Source organism: Ictidomys tridecemlineatus, chromosome 11 (genome assembly GCF_052094955.1).
Source record: "Ictidomys tridecemlineatus isolate mIctTri1 chromosome 11, mIctTri1.hap1, whole genome shotgun sequence".
Taxonomy (NCBI): domain Eukaryota; kingdom Metazoa; phylum Chordata; class Mammalia; order Rodentia; family Sciuridae; genus Ictidomys; species Ictidomys tridecemlineatus.
The window spans coordinates 15,108,545-15,129,980 of NC_135487.1; the positions used below are offsets into that span (position 1 = coordinate 15,108,545).

Genomic DNA, 21,436 nt, shown 5'->3' on the forward strand with positions numbered 1-21,436 from the left:
TCATGGGCCCTAATGACTGCAGTATCTCCAGCCATCCCACCCATGTCCCAGGCAGCAGGACGGAAGGAGAATAGACTTTCCTCCCTTTTAAGGAGATTTCCTAGAAATCCTATACAGAATATGGGCTTATACCTATTGGTGAGCAGGTTGTCACATGGCCACTCTGATCACCAGAGAGCTTGGGAAAATGTAAGACTTTTCACTGGGCAGAACCAGGATTTTGCTAATCTGAGAAACAGAGAGCCGGAGTCTGCTGGCAGAGGGTAGTGTCTGCCATGGTCCATTCTGCAGGTGAGGGACCTGTGCAGAGTGGGCGGTAGCTGACCTGAGTCACACAGTGGCCTGGGAGCAGCACAGCTGGGTTGGGGACCTTGACACTGGTCCGGGGGTCCCTGGGCCCTTCCTCTGGGTCAGGTCCTGTGCTAGGCCCTTCGCCAAGAGGTGGTCCCCGCGTAACCAGGGTCCTCGTGGTCATCCCCATCCACAGAGGAGAACCGAGGCCCAGGGTGCTGGGCCAGGTCGCCCGGGCCTCCTGCCACCTGGGGTCCGGGTGCTGGCGGGCCTGGGTCCCCCAGGAGACCCCGAGCTGCCCCGCAGACTTTCCTGCCTGGAGCGCCCAGCGGGCTCCCTGCACGTCCCTCGTGTCCCAGCCTGTCTCCAAGAGTGAAGGCCCCGAGGCCAGAAGCAAGGCTGTGTCTGAGAGGCCTCTGTGCAGACCCGTCCTGAGCGTCCTCCTGGGGACGGAGAACCACCCCCCGACCCTGGGCAGGACACTGCGGTCTAAGAGACCAACATGCAGAGGAACAGCTGCCCCTTGAGCTGGCGTCCACAGAGCCTTACTGGGGGCGGGTGCGCGGCCAGGGCCCGGGCAGGCCGAGGGCGGCTGCAGGGTGGCAGGCAGCCCCTGTCCTGGGGGCAGGAGGCCGCTGTCTACCGGGGACAGGGGGCTGGGGGCCAGTGGTCGGCGGCTGTGGCGGAAGTCCTGCAAGCCCTCTGCTGGCCCGCCGCTGGGGTGGGGGCTGAGTTGAAGCCCAGCCCGGCCCCGGCCTCTCTCCCTCCCTCTGGCCACCAGTAAGGACCTTCTGTGAGCTACACACCCTGTGCCAGCACTGGGGGCAGGGGACCAAGGAGAGACGGTCCCTGCCTGCAGAGTGCTGATCTCTAAGGAAAGCAGAGAGGGTGTGGAGGGCTGGGGGCCCTCGGGGCACCTCCGAGGGGGACGCTGGAGCCCACACCTCTGGAGAGGGGAGCCGGCCACGGGGCCAGGCTTGTGGCAGAACAGCAGGGCCCAGGCTGGGGTCAACTGCCGTGACCACCTGGGTGCCTGGGCCAGTGTGGAGGGTGCAGGGAGACAGGAGAGCAGGCAGGTGGCCCCGCCGGCCTGCAGGGTACCTGTGCTGTGCCGGGGACAGTGGGAAACCACTGAGCCCTGCCATGGAGGCTCCAGGGCCCGCCAGGCCGTGGCTGGGTGGAGCCTCAGACCCCACAGTGGCTGCCACCTCTCCCCACGCTTTAGCTCCGGCTGTCACGGAAGTCCTGACTCGTGGAAGGGCGAAGGTCAAGTGCACAGGTCTCCCTCCTTCCTTGGCTCAAGTCTGGAGAGGCGAGGCCAGGAGCCGGACGCTGCGTCCTGCGGTAGCCGGTGGGGGGGCTCCTGGCCCAGGCCCAGGCCCAGCCCTGGAAGGACACAGGCACCAGGGAGGGTGGTCTCAGCCAAGGACAGTGGGAACTGTCCCCGGGGCTTGGGGGGCAGCAGGGCCCCTGACCACCTGCTCCAGCTGGGAGGCCCCGGGCTGCCCCCCTCCCGGCCACAGCCTCTTTCATGCTGGCTCCCTGGGGCTCCATCTCCTCGCAGGGGTCACAGGGCACGGCTGACCATGTCCCCTGCCAGCGTGCCCGGCTGGTAATTGAAAATACCAGAATCCCCCAAGGACCGGCTCACAGGAAACCTGAGCCCCAGGGTGGGCGGGGGCAGGCAGGGCCGAGAACATCCAGCTGTTGGCCTTAATCCCGGATTCCAGGAGCGGCCAGCCCCGCAGCCTGGCCGCCTTGGTCACCGTCCCGGCCAACACTGCCTCCTGCCACGCCCAGGTTACGGGCTCAGGAGATCAGAGTCCAGGAGCGGCCTGAAACCCAAGCCGGCCAGACCACGGCGGTGGGCCCGGCCTGGGCCAGCAGCTGACCCCGGGCCAGGCATGGGTGGTGGCGGGTGCTTCCCGGGCGGCGTTCACGGGACACAGATGAGTGGGAGCCGCAGGGGTGTCCCCAGACCTCCCTGGTCACAGGCCACCTGCAGCCAAGGGGAGGGGGAGGCCATCTGACCCAGCTCCACTGGCCGCTCACCGTGTGGACGCGGGCCATTGCCTCCCAGTGAGTCTGTCTGCTGGTCTGTAAAGTGGGTCTGAGGACAAGGCCCCCGTGCAGACTGGGGGCCTGTGGGGTGGGCTCTCTGACGTGCAGCGTCTGGCTGGGTGCCCCACGGGATAAGCCGAGGCTGGGCCCCCACCTGACTCGCTGCCTGGCCTGGGCCCGACTCAGGGAGTTCCTCAAACTGCTGCCCAGGGGCTCAGAGTTGGAGGCCCCGAGGCAGGAGTCCAGCCTGGGCAGACAGGGCCAGGCCGCGAGAAGCCACGTGGGAAGGGGTGGGAATGCACTGCACCAGGGCTCGGCTGCTCCAGCCTCCAGCCCGCAGGGTCATCCCCACGCCCACGCGGGTGTGGATAGTGCAGTGAGTGCTGGATCCCAGCGACACGGGAGGCTGAGGCAGGAGGATCGCGAGTTCAAGGCCAGACTCAGCAACTTGGTGAGGCCCTAAGTGTCTCAAAAAGGGTTGGGAGGTGGCTCCGTGGTAAAGCGCCTCTGGGGTCAATCCCAAGCACCAAAACCAAAGGAAGTGCAGAAGCTAAGGGACACGTTGTGCCTCTTTGGTTTGCCGTAAGGGGACGTCACGAGGAGCCACGGGGACAGAGCAGCCCCTGTCCTTCCTCAGGCCTGGAAACCCCGGGGCCGGGTCCTGAAGGCGGCTCCAACCCAGGGGCTCCACGTGGCTTCCCAGTCTCCCGGTCTTTCCAGCGCCCAGCGTGGTGCCCGCCTGCAGTGGACCCTGAGCTGAGAGAAATTCGCGTTCTCCCCCACAAGAGCTTGAGCCCGGAAGGCAGGGCCCCGGGGCTCCCCTCTGGCCCCAGCGTCACGCTGGCCTCACGCTGGTGACGCCAGGAACAGAGGGACGTTGGCCGTGTCTCCCTCCTGGCCGACCCAGCACCCGTCCAAGCCAAGGGTCCCATTTCACAGACCTGGAAACCGAGGCTCAGAGAGGTTAGAAGAGCCGCTCGCCGTCCCCCTGCAAGTCCCCTGGGGGCTCAGGGCCTGTGGGTAGCAGGCGGCGGGGCGGGCACTGGCCCAGGCACCTGGTCCGGGAGACTGATGGGTGGACTGAACGTCTCGAGTTGAAATTCAGCCTCTGTGCAGCGCTCGGCAGCCCCTGCCTCTGCCTGCTCCCAGGACATTTTCACCTCCCCACAAAGATCCTGCGCCCAACGCTCCCCGTTCCTCCCCCACCCAGCCCCTGGCAGCCACCAGTCTGATCTCTGTCCCAAAGGATTTGATACTATTCTGAGTATTTCTTTTTTTAAATATTTATTTTATTTTTTAGTTTTAGGCGGACACAATATCTTTATTTTTATGTGGTGTTGAGGCTCGAACCCAGTGCCTCGCGCATGCCAGGCGAGTGCGCTACCGCTTGAGCCACATCCCCAGCCCTCGGAGTATTTCTTATAAATAGAATCCTACCGTATGTGAGCCCTGGCGACTGTCTTTCACTTAGCATATGCTTGAGGCTCCTCCACGCTGTAGACCGATTCAGTACTTCATTCCTTTTTTTACGGCCAGATAATATTCCCTTGTGAGTGTACGCGGCAATTTGTTCATCTGTTGATGGGTATTTGGATGGTCCCCACCTTTTGGCTATTGTGAAGGGGGCTGCCACAAACATCCGTGTGCAAGTGTGTGTTCAAGTTCATGTTTTCCGTTCTTTGGAGGATGTTCTTGAGAGTAGAAATGCTAAGATAAATGTAAATTGGTTATTCGGGTTGGTTTTATTGATGGCTGTATTCCTTGGCATACAGTAGGCACCCAGTGCAAAGCTGTTGAAGGAACAAATGGATCCCTCCGCTTCCCTCTCCTACAGCCCTGTCACCATGACCAAGGTCTCTGTCCCCCGAGGCAGTAGATTGGCTCTTCACGGAGAGACTCAGGGTGTCCTGTTCAGCCCCCTGGGGCTGGGCCCAGAGGAGGGGCGCAGGGCATCTCTCACCTCCATGTGACTTGAGGCCCCAGGGATGGCCAAGGTCAACGCTGTCTGCACCCCGAAGGTGCAGCCCCCGGCCCTGCTGACCCTCTGCCCTGCTGCCGTCCACCTGGCCCCTCCTCGTGTGGGCCGCTGACCCCTGAACCGGCCTCTCTTTCAGCGCCGTCGGCCGTGGCCATCATGCATCAGGTGAGCCGCACCGTGGACAGCATCACCCTGTCGTGGTCCCAGCCAGACCAGCCCAACGGCGTGATCCTGGACTACGAGCTGCAGTACTATGAGAAGGTATCCGTGCTCGCGCTGTGTCCCCACCTGTCCCCCAGAGGAGAAGAGCAGTGGCCTCAGAGTCAGGCCGCTGGCTCCCCCTCCCCTGCTGTGCAGCCTCTGGCAGGTATCCTCACCTCTCTGTGCCTTGTTTTCCTGGCATGGGGTCCAGCAGCCATCTGGATAAACGCAGCCCTCACACACACGAAGACCCCTCTGTCTTGATCTCAGTGGGCCTGAGATTGAAAAAAAAGTAGCTTCAGAAAGTTTTGCTTCTTGGTAATGAGCACCCCCACACCTATCTACAGCCCGTGCAGGGCCGGGATGGAGCCCCCCTCTGTCCCGCTCGCCCAGAGCCTTGGCTGTGGAGAAGAGCAGCACAGGAGGGAGACTAGGAGCGAGAGCCAGGGTTCAAACCCCCAGCTCTGTCCGTAACCAGCTGTGTGACCTGGGGCAGGTGCGGGTGAGGCGGGCTCTGTGGTAGGAGAGGTCTGTGCTGTGGGCAGGGGAGGCCAGTTGGCGCCCACCGTGGTGCCTGGCCATGGCTGCCCAGGTGCACCCCTTCCCTGCTCTCCCACTCTGCCCGCCGCAGGGTGGTCAAGGGCAGCACCATGGAAGGCCAGGAGAATCGCGGGGCCTGCGTGACTCAGGGTGGGAGGGTAGACACAGCAGCTGACCACCCACAGGATGGACACCAGAGGCCCTGAAGCCCTCCCCGCTGACCGAAGACTTCCCGTCCCTGCTTCCTACAGGAGCCACAGAGAGAAAAGGTGTCATGGGACTTGCATTCAGACTAGGGTGTAAATGACTGATAGGAAGTCCCAGGAAGGCCCATTGGGAACCAGAACTGCACAGGAAGGTGTCCCTAAAGGCTCAAAGGAAGGGAGGGAGCCCTGCTGGAGCCCTGCTTTCTGCCGCCCTGCCCCTGCAGCCTGTGAACTGCTTTGACAGCCAGAACCTGGTGACCTCAGGGGCTCCGCCCACCCTGATCTGGCCTTACCCAGCTACTGCGCGCTTCCTTGCAGTCCACTGGGTCCCCTCCTCCAGGCGGTGCGCTCCAAGAGGTCTGGGACCTCTGCTCTCCCGGTCACCAGCTTCTCCCAGCCCCGAGGCCTGGCACACAAGAGACATCTGGTCTGGGGCTACGGATCCCAGCGGACCACGCCCCGCCCCGCCCCATCCCAGGACCACGCCCACAGCCACGCCCCTCGAGCGGCCACGCCCCACCCCTCCCACCACTGGCTCCTCCTTTCTGTTCTCAGCTTGAGCGCAACCTCCTGGGCCAGGCCCCATCCTCCCTTCTTCTCGTTCCTCTCCCCTCTTGGTGACAGTGCCATCGAAGTCTCTGCTGCCTCTACTTTGGGTCCAGTCCAGGCTGGAGACCCTGCCGCTCTCTGTGCGGTGGTTCCCCAGAGCCTGGCACACAGGAGGTGCTCAATAGATGTCTCAGAGGAGCCGTCCCTGAGGGCCTGGACTGGAGGTGACATGAGAGGGTGACTCCACCCTCGCTGGGCCCCGTGGTACCTCCAGGGAGCTGGGCATCCTGGGCAGTGGGTCAGACTCCAGACCCAGGCAACCCAGGCCGGGCACAGCCTTACTGCCCGCTCCAGCAGGGCGGTTTAGCAACCCCGAATTCAAAAAGGAAAAAAGAAAGAAAAAAAAACCTAATTAAGAAGCTTTGTGATTAAATGAAACTGAAAGTGTGTGTCCCCAAAGACAGGAGCGGAAATGAGGGAGCCCCGTGTGGGTCCTGCCCGCGACCCATTTCCTCGGCAGGCAGGCCTGGGGGGCTGAGAGGTGTGAGCTGGGAGGAGTCTGCCCCAGTTTCCAGCGCTGCCCGGGATCCCAGCCCTTGCCAGGGGCAGGGCCAGCAGGCTGGGCAGCAGCCGAGGTGACCGCCTGCTCCCGGCTCACGAGCCCTCTCTGTGCCAAGCACATCACCCACTCTCCAGCGGGGACAGGAAGGGAAACCGAGGCACGGGGAGTATGTAACTAGTGCAGGAGCCCCAGGGCCGGGGCAGAGCCAGGATCTGCGCTGCGCTCCCCCTCCCTGCTTGGCACTCCCGCCTCCCGCTGCTTCCCAGGGTGCTTCTGGGATGACCAGTGAGCAGTAGGCGGGACCAGGCCCTGCCACGGAGAACCTTGGGGACAAGTGGTGTAGAAGGGCAAGACTGAGAGCAAGTGTGGCAGCCCCGCGCCCCCGTGATGACACAGCCCTGCTCTCATCAGCCCATCCCCCGGGCCTGGGGTGCAGAGAGGGGCCACTCGGCCTCTGCTACCAGGAAGGGGGACAACGGCCGCTCACCGTCATCTTCACCAACTTTGGACCAGGTCCACATGGGAGTCAGGAATACGGACAGCAACCAGATGGCCCAGAGGCCTCAGGGACCTAAACACAGACTCAGACACTAACAGCATGAGACAGGTGTGATGTCAGCTACAGAAGGGTCAGCAAATGTCCCGGGGCACCCAGAAGAGGCCCCCAGTCATGGCACGGGTGGGAGAGGCCTGCATTTAGTGACATTTGAGCTAAGCCTTGAAGGATGCAAAGAGCTGACAGGCGAAGAGCTGAGAGAGCGGTCACTGGGGCAGCAGGCAGAACATGCTCAAAGGCCCTGGGGCAGGAATGCGCAGCTGCATTCAGGGAACAGAGAAGGCGAGGCTCAGGGGGTCAGGCGGGAGCAATGGGAGCCCGAGGGAGGGCCGCAGGGGAAGAGGCTGGAGAGGAGTTGGGTCTGGTGTGTCCGGCCTGCCAGGCCCTGGGAGTCTGGAGGGAGTTAAGGTACGATAGGAAGGTTCTGGAATGAACCTTCATTCAGGGACCTTGTAGCTTGCTGTGTGGAGAGCAGACTGCAGGGGAGACTTGGGGACCCAAGGGAACCCCGCTCAGGGCTCTCATGGGACACCAATTGAGAAATGGTGGTGGCACAGCCTGGGGGGTGGGCAGCAGGGGTGGAGAAGCTGAAAGATCCAATAACATCCTGGAGCTCGGGGACCTGGGGACCTGGGGTAGGTGACTGGCAGGTGTCGTGTGGCACCTGCTGGAGCAGGGCTGTGGGGACAGGAGGGTGCAGCCAGACGAGTGTGCAGAAGAGCGGCAGAAGCAGAGGGAAGCAGGGATGCCGAGGTGCAGAGGGGAGGGACTCGGTCAGGGGAGGCCCTTGTCGCTAGCCGGCTCTCAGCGACACCGCGGCCTCGGGGTGCCTGCGGCCGATTCCCTCAGGGAATGCTCCAGGTCTTCCTAGAAAGGGCCCCGGGACCCTGTCCCCTTTCCCTCGACTCCTTTCCTGCCCCAGAAAGGTGCTCTGTGGAGCGGGCTCCGCTCAGCCTTTCCCCAGCTCCACGGGGATGGCCCAGCCTGCTGCCCCGAGCGGCCTCCGCTCTGCCACAAGGATCCTGGATGTGGCTGCTGGAGGGGGCCAGGCTCGCTGCAGACCCGGCCGGGCCCTGTCACCACTGGGCTTCCCAGGGGGAGGTGGCCTCCTTTGGCAGCTGCCCCTGAGCCCCCTGGTTCAGCTCCCCTCAGCTCCGAGACCCCGAGGAGAGGCATCGGCGAGGCCGATTGATGGGGACGGGCCCTCAGGGGCCACGCGGATGTCAGCCTCCATCCAACAGAAATGTGAAGGGGCAGCCGTGAAGGGGAAGGACGCTGCAGGGCACAGAGGTTGGGTGGGAGGTCTGTGTCCAGTGCACTGCGCAGCACCCACCGGGAGAGGCCTTTCACCCATTCACAGCCACTTACGGATCCCGTGAGAATTAGCCTGTGACGGCGTAGATGATAGCGATGTTGGTGACAGCCACGTTTCATCCCTATGTGTGCGCCAAGGACTTTTGTGCTGAAAGTTCGTCCGTGTTCTCACGCTGAGTCCCCACAACCACCCACCGGGGTGCCCACTGGCGTTATCCCACTTTTGAGGAGAGAAAACCAAGGCCAGGGTGGCTCAGGACATGCACCTGGTGGCTCTGGCCCTCGGTCTCTGGGTAAGGACTCAGACGAGGGTCTAGGGGATTTCGTGCTGAATTTCTTCCCAGCACCCGTGGGCGCTGAGTCACTTTTCAGAGGAGGAGTTGGTGGCCCCGCAGCATCTGATCAGATTTTATCTGCACAAGGGCCCGGAGGGATTGGCCTGCTTCGCTCCATTTTCTGAAGTGGACAATAGAGGCTCAGGGCAGAGAAGGTCCTTCCCAAAGTGCCTTTAAGTGGAAGAGCTGATATTTGAAGTCTTTAATCCCGGGCTGCGTTCTGCACCCAGCGTGAGAGAAGGGACCTGCTCAAGTTGGCTCCTCACTCTCCTGTGGCACCAGGAGTGACCTCTCGTGTCCCTCACATCAGCAGGACCTTAAAACCTGCGATCCTTACCTGGGCACCCACGGGGCCTGCAGAACCCAACCCACTTTTCACACCTGAGCAGATCCGATGTGGGATAGCGGCACCTAGTGTTAAGTCGTGGTACTTCACCCCAGATCTTGGCAATTCTGAATGTTCTGGTCACTAGCTAGTGAGCACCTACTGTGTGCTGAGCCTGTGTGCTGAGCACCTACTGTGTACAGATGAAGGAGGTAGCCCCTCCCTCAGGGAACCCACATCTTAGATAATATGGACCCATATAACAGAACCACAGACAGAACAGAAGGCAGGAGACGGGCAGCCCCGGGCTGGCACACCGGGGAGGTTTCCCCAGCAGAGGTAAAATGTCAGAAGAGGGAAGGGCATTTGGACAGTGGCAGCCTGCAAAAGCTCAGAGTGCCCAGGGAAGGTGGGGTTGCCCGAGAAAATACAGGGCACAGGGCTAGGGGCAAAACTCAGTGGTAGAGCATTTGCCCAGCAAAGGCCCTGGGTGTGATCCCCAGCATGGAAGGGAGGAAGGGAGGGAGGAAGGAGGGAAGGAAGAAGGGAGGGAGGGAGGGAGGGAGGGAAGGAAAGACACAAGATTAGATTTGAATTTTTTGTACTGGGGATTAAACCCAGGGCCACTCAACTGTTGAGCTGCACCCTTCTATTTTTTTGTATTTTGAGAGGGTCTCACTAAGTGGCTCAAATTCCTCGAACTTGTGATCCTTCTGCCTCAGCCTACGGAGTTGCTGGGATTAGGGGCAGGAACCACCACACCCAGTTAGATTTGAGTTAAAAAATAATGATTTTTAGTTTATGACCCCAATACTGCACGGGACACACTAACATACTACCTATCCACACACATCTTTCAGGCGCAGTAGCACACACCTGTAATCCCAGCAGCTCAGGAGGCTGAAGCAGGAGGATCGAAAGCTCAAAGCCAGCCTCAGCAACTTAGCAAGGCCTTAAGTCTCAAAATAAAAAATAAAAAAGCACACACACACACACTGTATATATATATATATATAATCTGAAGTTGACGTTCAGCTGAGCCGCCTGAGTGTGTGTAGACCTGGCAGCCCCCTCAGGGAAGGAGGAAGTAGTTGGGGACGGAGAAAGTGTGAAGGACCTTAGGGATGGGATGTGGCAGGCAAAGGAGTCGGCCTCACACTGTGGCGCTGGGGAAGGACTCTGTGTGCAGGACCCTGGGCTTGGTACAGGAGAACAAGGGACAGCCCCTCCCTCGTGAACCCACAGTCAAGGTGGCCAAGGGGCCTGAAGTGGCAGAAATCCCCTTCCTGTGGCACTTCCTGTGGCAAGTGCTCGGGGCCCTGAGAGAGAGAGGCACATCTGGCCTGGAAGTCAGGGAGGCTTCCTGGAGGAGGAGGCAGATGACCTGCACAGGAAGAGACCTCCTGTCTGCTGCAGCCCCTGGCAGGACACCTGCAGGTCAGCCCCTTCTCTAGCTTCCACCCCAGGCTCTTGCTCCCCCTTGCTTCCCCCAGGCCAGGTCTCAGCTCACCGGGACCCACCCCCTGGCAGCGGGAGCACCCGTGGCTCACTTCAGCCTGTGAGCAGTGCTTTGAGGTGGGGGGTCTTATTACTCCCACTCCACGGAAAAAAGGAGGAGACACAGAGTTCAGGAGGTCACCTCAGGCTACAGGGGCACTAAGTCACAGAGCCAGGACTTGAACCCAGGAGGTGTGGCTCCAGTTTGGGACCTTAACTTCCACGTGACAATGCCTGGGTGGCCTTGCTCCTGCTCATCTCCATTGCCTCAGGAGGCTTACGGGGCTCCCAGGTGTATGCGTGATTGGCGGGCGCCATGAGGCGCGTGTTTTTCTGGATGAGGGTCCACGGGTTTTTATCCGTTCCTCCAAGAGCTCCATAATCCTCAAACGGTTGAGATCCTCGCACCTCTTACTTTGCTGGGCCGATCCCTGAGGCCAGGCTTGTGCCTTAGCTCCCTGTGGAACCCCAGTGGCCAGCCAGGCCCAGTGCAGAGAGGGCACTTGGGAAAGTACCTGCTGGTGGCTGACAGATGCCTGGACCCCTGTCCCGTGCACCAAGCCCAACCACCTCTGCTCTGAGAGCACAGCTGGAACTGTGGCACCCCATGCCGTGGCTGGGAGGCCGGAATCAGTGTTCCACGCCTCTCAAAGGAGGGGACATTAGATGTCCCAAAGCATGGACATTAGATGTGGTTCCCGGCACAGGCTGGTTTTGAGTCCCAAAGCCGCTGCCACCTGTTACACATGACCTTGAGCATCGTTTCCCTTTCTCGGCCTTTGTTTTCCTCTCACCCCAGGGCGGGGCTGAGAAGAGGCCCCTTCCCTTGACCCCTCAGGGCCCGGGACAAGGGGCAGGGGCAGGAGTAATAAGAGAGAGGAGGAGGCAGATGACCTGGCTCAGGAAGAGACTCCCCCTGCTGTCTCCAGGCACCTGTGGGCTAGTCCTTAGGGTCTGCACCCACGGGGCCACTTGTCGTGTGTATTGGTCAGCTGTTGCTGAGATGATGCTGCAAAACAAACTGTCCCCAAAACCCAGTGGCGCACGACAACAAGCCATCGTTGTTCTTCCTCCTGGATTTGTGTCTGGGAACCAACTAGCTGGCCCCGTTTCAGCCTAGGAGTTGGGCCAAAGTATCCACCGGTTCTCACTCTGGAAGCAGCTGTGGCCTGGGGCGAGCCCCTCCAAGGCACGTGGTGTCAACACAGAAGTCAGGCCACGTCAGCAAACGCGCAGAGCTTGCCCGCCCCCCTGCTTGCTCTGCTCGCTCCACCAACATCGCGTCCGCTAGAATACTCCCGTGGCCATAGCAGGTCACCTGGCTGAATCCAGCAACCATGAGGCAGAGAAAGACACTCTGCTCACTGCAAAGTCACGTGGCCAAAGGGCGTGGCCTTGTGACAAAGGGGGCCAGACCCACCCCACATGGGAGCTATGGGCAGCGGGCAGCAGGCCGTGGACAACAGCCCCACTAACCCTCTTCTCTGTTCCCCGGCAGGAGCTCAGTGAGTACAACGCCACAGCCATAAAAAGTCCCACCAACACAGTCACCGTGCAGGGCCTCAAAGCCGGCGCCATCTATGTCTTCCAGGTGCGGGCACGCACCGTGGCCGGCTACGGGCGCTACAGTGGCAAGATGTACTTCCAGACCATGACAGAAGGTGAGGAGCCCAGGGAGCAAGGGGGGCACCGTTCCACAGAGAGAACAAATCCAGGGCCCCCTTCCCGTGAAAGCTTTGGGCAGATTGGAAAGGCTCCCCTCCTCCAGGCACCAGCCTCCCTCCCTCCCGGTTGCAAACCTTTGGTCAGTGCACAGACCGCACAACCCTTCATGGCGCCTCTGCTTCTGTGGTCCAGAAGAGATACGCGCTTCTCGGTCACCATCCCATCGGCCAGGCCACTTCCCTTCCCAGGACGCTGGGAAGCTCAGGCCTCACCTGCAGGGCCACTCGGAGCAAATCACTTTATTTCCTCCTCCAGATTTTTCTCATCTATAAAATGATAATTTCATAGTGAATCTGAGAGAGTAAACGTATTCGATCCATAAATGACCGCCAAGACTTGCAATGGGACTGAGAATTCAGAAGCCGCATCTAAGTTCAGCAGGGGGTGCCGCGATAGATTAGTCATGTCTGCCCGGGCAAGGGAACAGGGGCCGTGGCCTAAGGAGTTTAAAAGGAGCGTGACCTCAGCGACCTCAGATGCCAGGCAGACGGGGTCACCTCTCTGACCCTCAGTTGTTTCTTTTTAGCCACAAGTTGGGGTGATATGTCATCATCCTCACCGTCAAACTAGTGTAAGGACAAGGGACGCAGCGCACGGCTGGTTTCAGGCTCCCGCGGCTTGGCCCTCGTTGACTAGTAGCCAGCGCCGTGGCTGCGGGTCTCCAGGGCCTCTTTCCAGGCAGCCACACCATCTACAGGTCCCAACGGTGCCACGGGGCACCTTCACTGCGCCCAGGCTCCAGTGTCCCTTTTCAGCATCTGCTCAGCTGCTCAGCCCGGGCCTTGGCCTCTGTGTGGCCAAACGTTTCAGAGGCTCCCGGGCCCTAAATTCGCGTCTTAGCGTCATGAACCTACTCTTACGCTGACTGATCTATGGCGGCACTTCCTGCTGACCATCTCTAGGCACTTCCTAGGACATGACCTTGGGCAGATCACGACCTCCCGAGCTCAGTCTCCTCCTCTGTAAAATGGGGCCACTGCAGGAAGGGCATCACGGTCCCACAGAGAGGACCTGGCACCATGGTGACTCGCGCTCGGGGACTCTGGCTCCAGAGTGAGCGCTCTGAACGGCCTCTGGGTTCAGGTCAGCTGGCATGACCGTTGGTTGTCATAGCAACACGGGGTGTAGGTGTCGTGCCCATTTTATAGATGAGGGATTGGGGAGTGGACCGATTCACAGACTCGTCCAAGGTCACTTGTAAGCGGCGGCTTTCTCCATTCAGACACGTGACGGGGGCTGTCAGGACGAGGACAGGGCCTGGGGACCTGGGGGGAGGGGCAGGGGTGCAGCGTTAGGACCCCCGAGCCCGGCTGAGACGCCCCTGTGCTTCCTCCCAGCCGAGTACCAGACGAGCATCCAGGAGAAGCTGCCCCTGGTCATCGGCTCCTCGGCCGCCGGCCTGGTCTTCCTCATCGCCGTGGTTGTCATCGCCATCGTGTGCAACAGGTGGGTGGCCCGGGCCCCTCAGGCCCCGCTGTCCCCGAGGTTCCCTCCCTGTGTGCAAACAGAGGAGGCCACAGCTGTCCAGGCTGCGGGGGGCGGGGGGGACTCTGTAGACCCAGACGCCACGTGACCGTCCACGGTCCATCCCTTGGGAGGCCACGATGCAGAGGGTGGCCCAGCGAGGCACAGACGCTGCAGCACCGAGGGCGTCTCAGCACAGTGGACACAGAGGACTTGAGAATGGCAGGAGCTACAGGGACACGGGGGCAGTGCAGACCACCCCAGTGTGCGCTGGATAAAGTGGAGGACTTAGGAGCCAGGCGGTGGGGGGGTGGACCCGGCCTCCCAAGTGGCCAGCCCAGCAAGAGGAAGGGCAGGAGGGACCGACCCTGGGCTCTGCTGGGCACAGCGCAAAGAGCCTCTCCCCCCCACACACCGCCCAAGAGTCCCCACCTTCAGACGGACCAGACCATAAGTGCACAGCGCCCCCCGGTGACGGGGGCTGGCAGATGGGGTATTTCTCTTTAAAGGGGCGTGGCTGCACAGGGAAGAGGGCAAGACTGAGCCTGGACCTAGGCGGGAAGGGACAAGTGGGACCAGGAGGGCCAGCCACTAGGCAGGGGGCGCCAGGGAGCCACCTGGCAGGGGAGTGGCTTCCGGGCGTGCCCACCCTCTCCCTGTCACCTCCTGTGGCTCCCAGCTCCCTGGACACCTCCAGGTGGCTCCAGCCCTTTGCTCTTGTTCCAGAAGACGGGGGTTTGAGCGCGCCGACTCCGAGTACACGGACAAGCTGCAGCACTACACCAGCGGCCACAGTACGTACGCACCCGCGGCGATGCCCTGGGCCCTCCGCCCCGGGCCCCAGGGACCTCCCCAGCCCCCTCTTGCCGGGCCGTTGGTGACAGCTGCTTCCTGGGCTCTCCACCATTCCAACAGGGTCCCCTGAAGACCCCAAGCTGTGCCTGACATTCTCCAGGGCTTCCTGGTACTGCAGGGTGCTCAGCGCGTAGTAGGTCCTGGACACCCATCTGCAGAGTAAACAAACTGATGACCGATGGGGTGACGGAGCCCCAGGCCCTGGCCCAGGGGAGAGAGAGGCAGCAGGCCCCTTCCTCCTGGTGGCCACCTCCCCCACCGTCAGTGCCCCTGCCTCCCCCACTGTCCCCGGGCTGGGGCTGCACGTGCCACCCACGCTCCCAGAGCAGAAGGCCAGGCAGGCAGAGGGGAGAAGTGGATCCGGAGCCTCCTCCCCGGGCTCTCGGCAGCATGGTGACCAGGCAGCGGGAAGCACAGGGGCTGGGGGAGGCTCATCCGACAGGATGGAATTCCAGCAGGTCCCTCACGGTTCTCAAACCGTACTCGGTGGGGTACCCTAGGGTGCCTCGGATGGTCACCTCCGGGAAAGAGGGGCCTCAGTGCATCTGTGGAGGGTTCCCTGTGAAGTCCAGGCACTGGCCTAGACGCCGGGGACCAAGGAACATGAGCTAAACCCCCCGCCTCTGTAGAGTGCGTTCCAGAGGAGGGCAGGGAATTCAAAATGTAACCGCTGAACAACGCGGTGCGTGAGCAGACGCAGCCCTGGGGAAGAGGCAAATAGAGCAGGACCAAGGACTGAGTCGCAGGGGTCGGGGCTGCAGGGAGTTGGGGCTGGCCTCGTTGAGAGGGTCTCTTTTGAACAAAGAGCCAGAGAAGCTGGAGATTCCCAAGGGAAGGGCATTCCAGGCTGCGGGAACAGCCAGTGCAAAGGCCCTGAGGCTGAGCCCGGCAGTGTTCGGGAGCAGTAAAGAGGCCGGTGTGACCGGAGCAAAATGAAGGGTGGCCAGGAGGGACCCTCAATATGCAGATTCTTGTTGGCCATGGCAGGGCATTGGCTTTTACTCTCCATGAAATGGGGAGCCACAGAAGTTTCTGAATAGAGGACTCATGGGCTCTGAGCTACGCCCTGGCAGGACTTCTTGGCTGCTGTATGGAGAATGGACCCCAAAAGGGCTGATGCAGGGAGATCAGTGAGGTGGCTGTTGGAATCATCTGGGGGGACATGGTTGTGACAACACCTGGTGGCGCCGGGGGAGGTGGGAGGAAGTGGTTGGATTCTTGCATCTTTTGCCGATAGATTTCCTGCAGGCCTGGATGTGGGTGTGAGCCAGAGAGTTCCAGGCACTAAACCTCCAGCTAGACCACTGGAAGGACGAGGTCCTAGGCCTAGAAATAGTTCTGAGCCTGGACGTAAAAATAAGTGGACCATTAAAACGCCAGGCAGACCCTGGAAGTACCCACCAACAGGGAGACGGAGAAGACTTCCTAAGCATAAGGCAGAAAAAGGAACTCAAGGGAAAAGGGACACATTTAACTGCCCAGGAAAAAAAAAAATCACCTGTCCTTTAAAAATAGGTCATCCAAGCCAAGCAGGGTGGCCCACGCCTGCAATCCCAGCAGCTCAGGAGGCTGAGGCAGGAGGATCGTGAGTTTAAGGCCAGTCTCAGCAACTCAGCAAAACCCTAAGCCACTCAGTGAGCCCCTGTCTCTAAATAAAATGCAAAATAGGGCTGGGGGTGTGGCTCAGCGGTCGAGTGCCCCTGGGTTCAGTCCCTGGCACCAAAAAAAAAAAAGTCATCAATGATCAATGACATCCCTTCCACTTGTCCCAAAGTAATGAAATCAAGAGGGCCCATGTGGCCGGACATAGTGCCTTCTAAGTGCCCAGAATTGTTTTAATGCTTAACGTGTGATCATCCATTTAACGTCCCACTTGGAATATGAGTAAATGAGGCCCGGGGTCGCTCAGCTGCTCAGAGAAGGAGCCGGGCGTGAACCCCAGCCCAGGGCACCAGAGCAAGCACACTCAGCCACCCTGTGCCACCTGCCCTCTGCCACCTACCCTCTGCCAAGCCAGGGGAACCACGCCCTGCCACCTGGAGCCATCTGGGAGCGCGGTTATTTGGAGCTTTCTGGAGCTATTTGAGTCCATAACCAGGAAACAGGTGAGGGGTGTTTTAAAAATAGACCCAGGATCTGTTCCTAGATCAGTTCACTTTACAGCTGCAGTTCACACTCCTGAGTCCTGCGCTGTGATGTCGCATCTGAGCAGGACTTTGTTCTTTTCAAAGCACAGCCTGCCCTGTGATCCCAGACCCACCCAGCAACCCCGTGTGGCCAGGGCACAGGAGGAAGCTGAGGCCCAGAGATGCATGTCACTGCAGAGTCCCTGCGTGGGCTCCTGTTTCCCATCCTTAAATAGGTGCTGAGGGGGGACCAAGGCCTGTGATGCCTGGATGAGGAGTCAGAGGAACCGACCCTGTTTCTCATCCCTCCTCTGCCGCTGGCCAGCTGGGCAACCTTGGGGAAGTTACCAAACCTTTCTGAGTCTTGGTATCCTTACATGGGAGATAACAGGAATGGAACCCTTGTTTCACAGGGTTGTAAGTGAATTCGTGGAAGCTAAGGTGCTTTATAATAATAGTACTTAGCAACAGGCAACTCTTCTTTACTAACAGGTAGTTGGTTACCGCTTTCTATTTGCAACCGAGGTACTAAGCCCTTTAATAAGATATTCTCACTTAATCCTCACAATCCCCTAACGAGGTAGATACTTATTATACCGGCTTTGCGGATTAAAACAAGTGAGCCAAGGTCAGGTGACTTGCCCAGGGGCACACAGCAGGATCAACGCGGTGGTTGAGCCTGGATTCAACCTGGTGACTGTCCTTAGCGGCAGAGTTGGAATTCAAACCCAGGACCCTGCCGGTGTGCAGGGTCCTCCCCACCTCCTGAGGTTCCCAGCTGGCTTCAGGATGACCGTCAGAGGCCCTGACCACTGTGAGTCACACAAACAATAGCACGGTATCTGGGGCAGCCTGAGCCCACGGAGGTCCTCATCCAGGCTCAGCCAAGCAAGGGCTGCTCCCCGGGGACGGCCCGCGTGCGGCCCTGGAAGCTCTCGGCAGGAGCCGGCCAGCGTTCCCTAAGACCTGCCAACTCTTGTCCAGGCCAACACCCCAGGGACCAGATGACCTGGCACCCAGCCCCCCCACAGTGGGGGCCAGGCCTCCTGACCAGCACCCTCAGTCAAGGCTTGAGGGTGGTATTTAATGATGGGCTTTGAGGTCTTGCTGTTGTCCCCCTCAGCTTCCCTGGACCCCCATTCCTGTCCCTTGTCCCTGGCTGGCCCAACAGGAAGGGTCTCCCCGGTTCTGTTGGGAGGAAGCCAACCACCTTGCAATGCCATGCATTGCATCTGACCGACAAAGACCAACTCCAGGGAGCTGATCCCCAGCCCTGAGGGGCGGGGAGTGGGGAAGGAGGATCGTGGCTGAAGGCTCCAGGTGGAGGAGGCTGGGCCAGATCCAGGAAGCAGTGAACGTGGCGATTGATTGAGAGTACTAGCCCTGGCTCAAGGCTGACAGACCTGGGTTCAAATCCTCCCTGTGCCGGCTGTGTGGGCTTGGCCCGATTACTTGGCCTCTCTGAGCTGCAGTTTCCTTATATGTGAAATGGGGGGAATTATCCTTTCCTCCAAGAGTTGTTGGAAGGAAGAGATGATTTAATGCCTATAAAGAGCCTGGCACGGTGTTGGGCCCAGACAAAGGATTCAGTAAGTGACAGCTGCTGGTGTTATTGTTCTGTCTCTGTCATCTGGATTCTCTCGGCTCTGCAGACGGGTAGGGCCTGTAGGGCTCTGCACAGTGTGCCAGGAGAGGGAGGAATGGGGACAGATCTGCGCCCACGCCTCCTCCCAGGCTCTCCGTCTTGGACGGTGGTTCTTCACCTCCTTTGAGGTCTCAGATTCCTGTGAGACTCTGATGAACGTGTTGGATCCCATGTCTCTGTGTGTAGGTGTAGGAAAGTCTAAGGTAAAAGGAACTGGAGATCTGTACTCGGGCTGGGTTTTCAGGGAGTTTTTTTCAACTACCTTTATTTCCATAAATTTTGGACTTTATAAAGAGCATGAGTTTCTTTTTGAATTTAAAAAGGAAGTGAAAAATGCATTCCGTCCCAGGAGGTTACCAGACCTCCCAGAGTCCACCCTGGGGGCTGCCAAGCGGCTCACGGGCCCCGATGAACAACCCTTGACCTACAGGGACTGACAGCACCCACACAGAGCATCCCGGATCCGGCTAACGTGTCCGAGCAGCTTTGGCCAACTTCTCCGTACGGGGCAGATGGTGGATCTCTTGTCTCTTCCCAACTCTGCTGCCGGATAAGAGTAGCCACAGGCAAAGGAATGAGCGTGGCTGTGTTCCAATAAAACTTTATCTACAAAACGGGCAGGGGGCCAGTTCCAGGCTGTGATACAAGCTCCAACTCCTGGGTTCCTGGAATGTCTGCAGTAGAGCTGAGAGGGGTCAGCTAGCACGTCCAAGGTCACGGCTGAGCAGGGTCGATGGCTCCATTCACCACCGTGGGTCAAGGTGGCTGGCTTTCAGCCTTCCTCCCAACAGAACTGGGGAGACCATTCCTGTTGCGCCATCCATGGACAAGGGACAGAAAGGGGGGGCCCAGGGGAGCTGAGGGGAGAACAGCAAGCCCTCAAAGCCCACTTGGGCACCTCCACTGCCAACAATTAGATGCCATCCCCTCCTCCTGACTCCCAGAGCTGCTGCCTCCGAAGTAGCCACCCACAGAGCAGTGGGAGAATGTGGGCAGGAAGCTCGGGAGGACCCAGGAAGGCCAGGGTCGGGGAGGCCAGAAGTTCCGGGTGGTAGGTAGACCAGTTGTCCGGGAGGGGAATGCAGATGGACCCTCTTTCCATTCCTTCATAGTGTTTTGCAGTCTCACTAGTGGGTCAGAATTAGGTCTTTGAAGTTTGCCTTGTCTTTTTGCATCAAAAAATAAAAATCTGCCAGGCACTGTGGTGCCCGCCTGTAATTCCAGCGTCTTAGGCTGAGGCAGGAGGACCACAAGTTCAAACCTAGTCTTAGCAACTTAGCGAGACCCTGACTCAAAACCAAAAAGTTTACAAAACAGGCTGGGGATAGAGTTCCATGGTAGAGTGTCCCAGGGCTCAATCTCTAGTACCAAACACGAATAAATAGAAATAAACCTACTTCAGGAATCAGATTAGTAGGGCCCATGCCTGGCCTCATGCTGATCAACAGAGAATCAGGGATCGGAAGGGTTCTGGCCTTGACTAGTGGGGGACCCAGGAATTGAGCGAAGGAGCCACGGGTACTCAGACCCTGGTGAATGGAGCGTCCCTACAGGCTGTGGGGCCTGCCTGGGAGGGCTATGCAGGTGACATGGCTCAGGGACAGGACGTTTCACCAGGCCTGGAGAGATGGGGGGAGATCTTAGCAGCACCCCAGGAACACGGTGCTCTGAGGCCTGCCCCTTTTAATTCCAGTTCCAATTCTCTGTCTCTTGGCTTTTTCTTTCCTTACTCGGTACCCCTGTTCTCTGTCCTAGTCATCTTCCTTATTCACCTGGGCCACACCCAGAGCAGACATCACTAGTCAACCCAGACCGTCTTACCCACTGCCAAAAGCCGTTAGTAATCAATGAAGTGGGAACAAGAACTAGAACCTCTCTGTCACCTCTGAGGTCTCTCTGTTCCCCTCACCTTCCTACTGAGTGCCCACCTGCCCCATGACAGTCCAGTGCCCCAAAGGGGCTGGCCCAGTTCTGGGGGGCACTGCTCCCCTGTTTCCATTTGTGCCCATCAGTCCATGTGACCGGGCCTGGTCTTGTCCCCCAGTGACCCCAGGCATGAAGATCTACATTGACCCTTTCACCTACGAGGACCCCAATGAGGCAGTGCGGGAGTTCGCCAAGGAAATCGACATCTCCTGCGTCAAAATCGAGCAGGTGATCGGAGCAGGTAGGTGGCCGCGCCCCTACAGGTACCGTGGCCTCAGCCATGTGGGGTGGAGGGGACCGTCCAGGGTGTACTCCTGGGGCAGAGGGAGGGATGGGGTCAGGACCATGAGGCCCTGGGACCCAGAAGCCCAAGGAAGAGGGGTCCTCAAAGGTCCTCCGGTAAAACCACCTTGCAGACAGAAGGGGAAACTGAGGCACGGGGTGACCAAGACCTTGCCCAGCAAGTCGGAGATTGAATGGGCCCAGAACCCCATTCCCAGGCTCTCCCCCAGGGCCTGGTCCTTCCTGCCGTCATTCATTCCAGATCCCTCTCCCCATTTCCCGGTTCCCTGGGTCCCCACCGGGTGCCACGGGACAACCCTGCAGGACTTACTTACCCTACTCTCTTCTCCCGAGGTGGCTGGGACTTCAGACGGGTTCTGTGTCTGAGAGGGAGAACTGACCACCTGGGAGAAAGGGCCCCCGCAGGCCCCGGGAGCAGGGGGGACAGGGAGAGGGCGATGACAGCCCGCCTCCCCTGATGTGTCTGTCCCAGGGGAGTTTGGTGAGGTCTGCAGTGGCCACCTGAAGCTGCCGGGCAAGAGGGAGATCTTCGTGGCCATCAAGACGCTCAAGTCGGGCTACACGGAGAAGCAGCGGCGGGACTTCCTGAGCGAGGCCTCCATCATGGGCCAGTTCGACCACCCCAACGTCATCCACCTGGAGGGCGTCGTCACCAAGAGCACCCCTGTGATGATCATCACCGAGTTCATGGAGAACGGCTCCCTGGACTCCTTCCTCAGGGTACGGGGAGCCCAGAGGGTCCAGGGGAGGGAAGGAAGGCTGGGCAGAGCTCCCGACACCAGGCCCCGGCAGAGCTCTAGATCAGGAATGGCCTGTGCTGGCTCCCCCTCCGATCCCTCCCCCGGGGCAGGCATTGCTAATCGATCCCAGCACTCCCTCCCCCCAACCCTGCAGGGGTTCTCAGTGCCTCCTCATTAGCACAGGAGAAGAAAAGGGCAGTATTTGCCCACATCAGCCGGAGGGTCAGGGTGGGAGTT

At 59.8% G+C, this 21,436-nt stretch overlaps 1 protein-coding gene across 3 annotated transcripts in view; it reads left to right on the top strand.

Moving 5' to 3' along the window:
- Ephb2 (EPH receptor B2) overlaps window positions 1-21,436 on the top strand; it is a 129,848-nt gene that overhangs the window by 102,794 nt on the left and 5,618 nt on the right. Inside the window, exons 6-11 of one of the 3 annotated variants that reach the window (XM_078025564.1) lie at window positions 4,467-4,591; window positions 12,007-12,076; window positions 13,478-13,586; window positions 14,331-14,398; window positions 20,275-20,397; window positions 20,932-21,179. In XM_078025564.1, coding sequence (XP_077881690.1) covers window positions 4,467-4,591; window positions 12,007-12,076; window positions 13,478-13,586; window positions 14,331-14,398; window positions 20,275-20,397; window positions 20,932-21,179 — 743 coding nt within the window. Of the gene's footprint in view, window positions 1-4,466; window positions 4,592-11,913; window positions 12,077-13,477; window positions 13,587-14,330; window positions 14,399-20,274; window positions 20,398-20,931; window positions 21,180-21,436 lie in introns of all 3 variants that reach the window. The other 2 variants (XM_078025565.1, XM_078025566.1) reach the window with 2 other exon arrangements.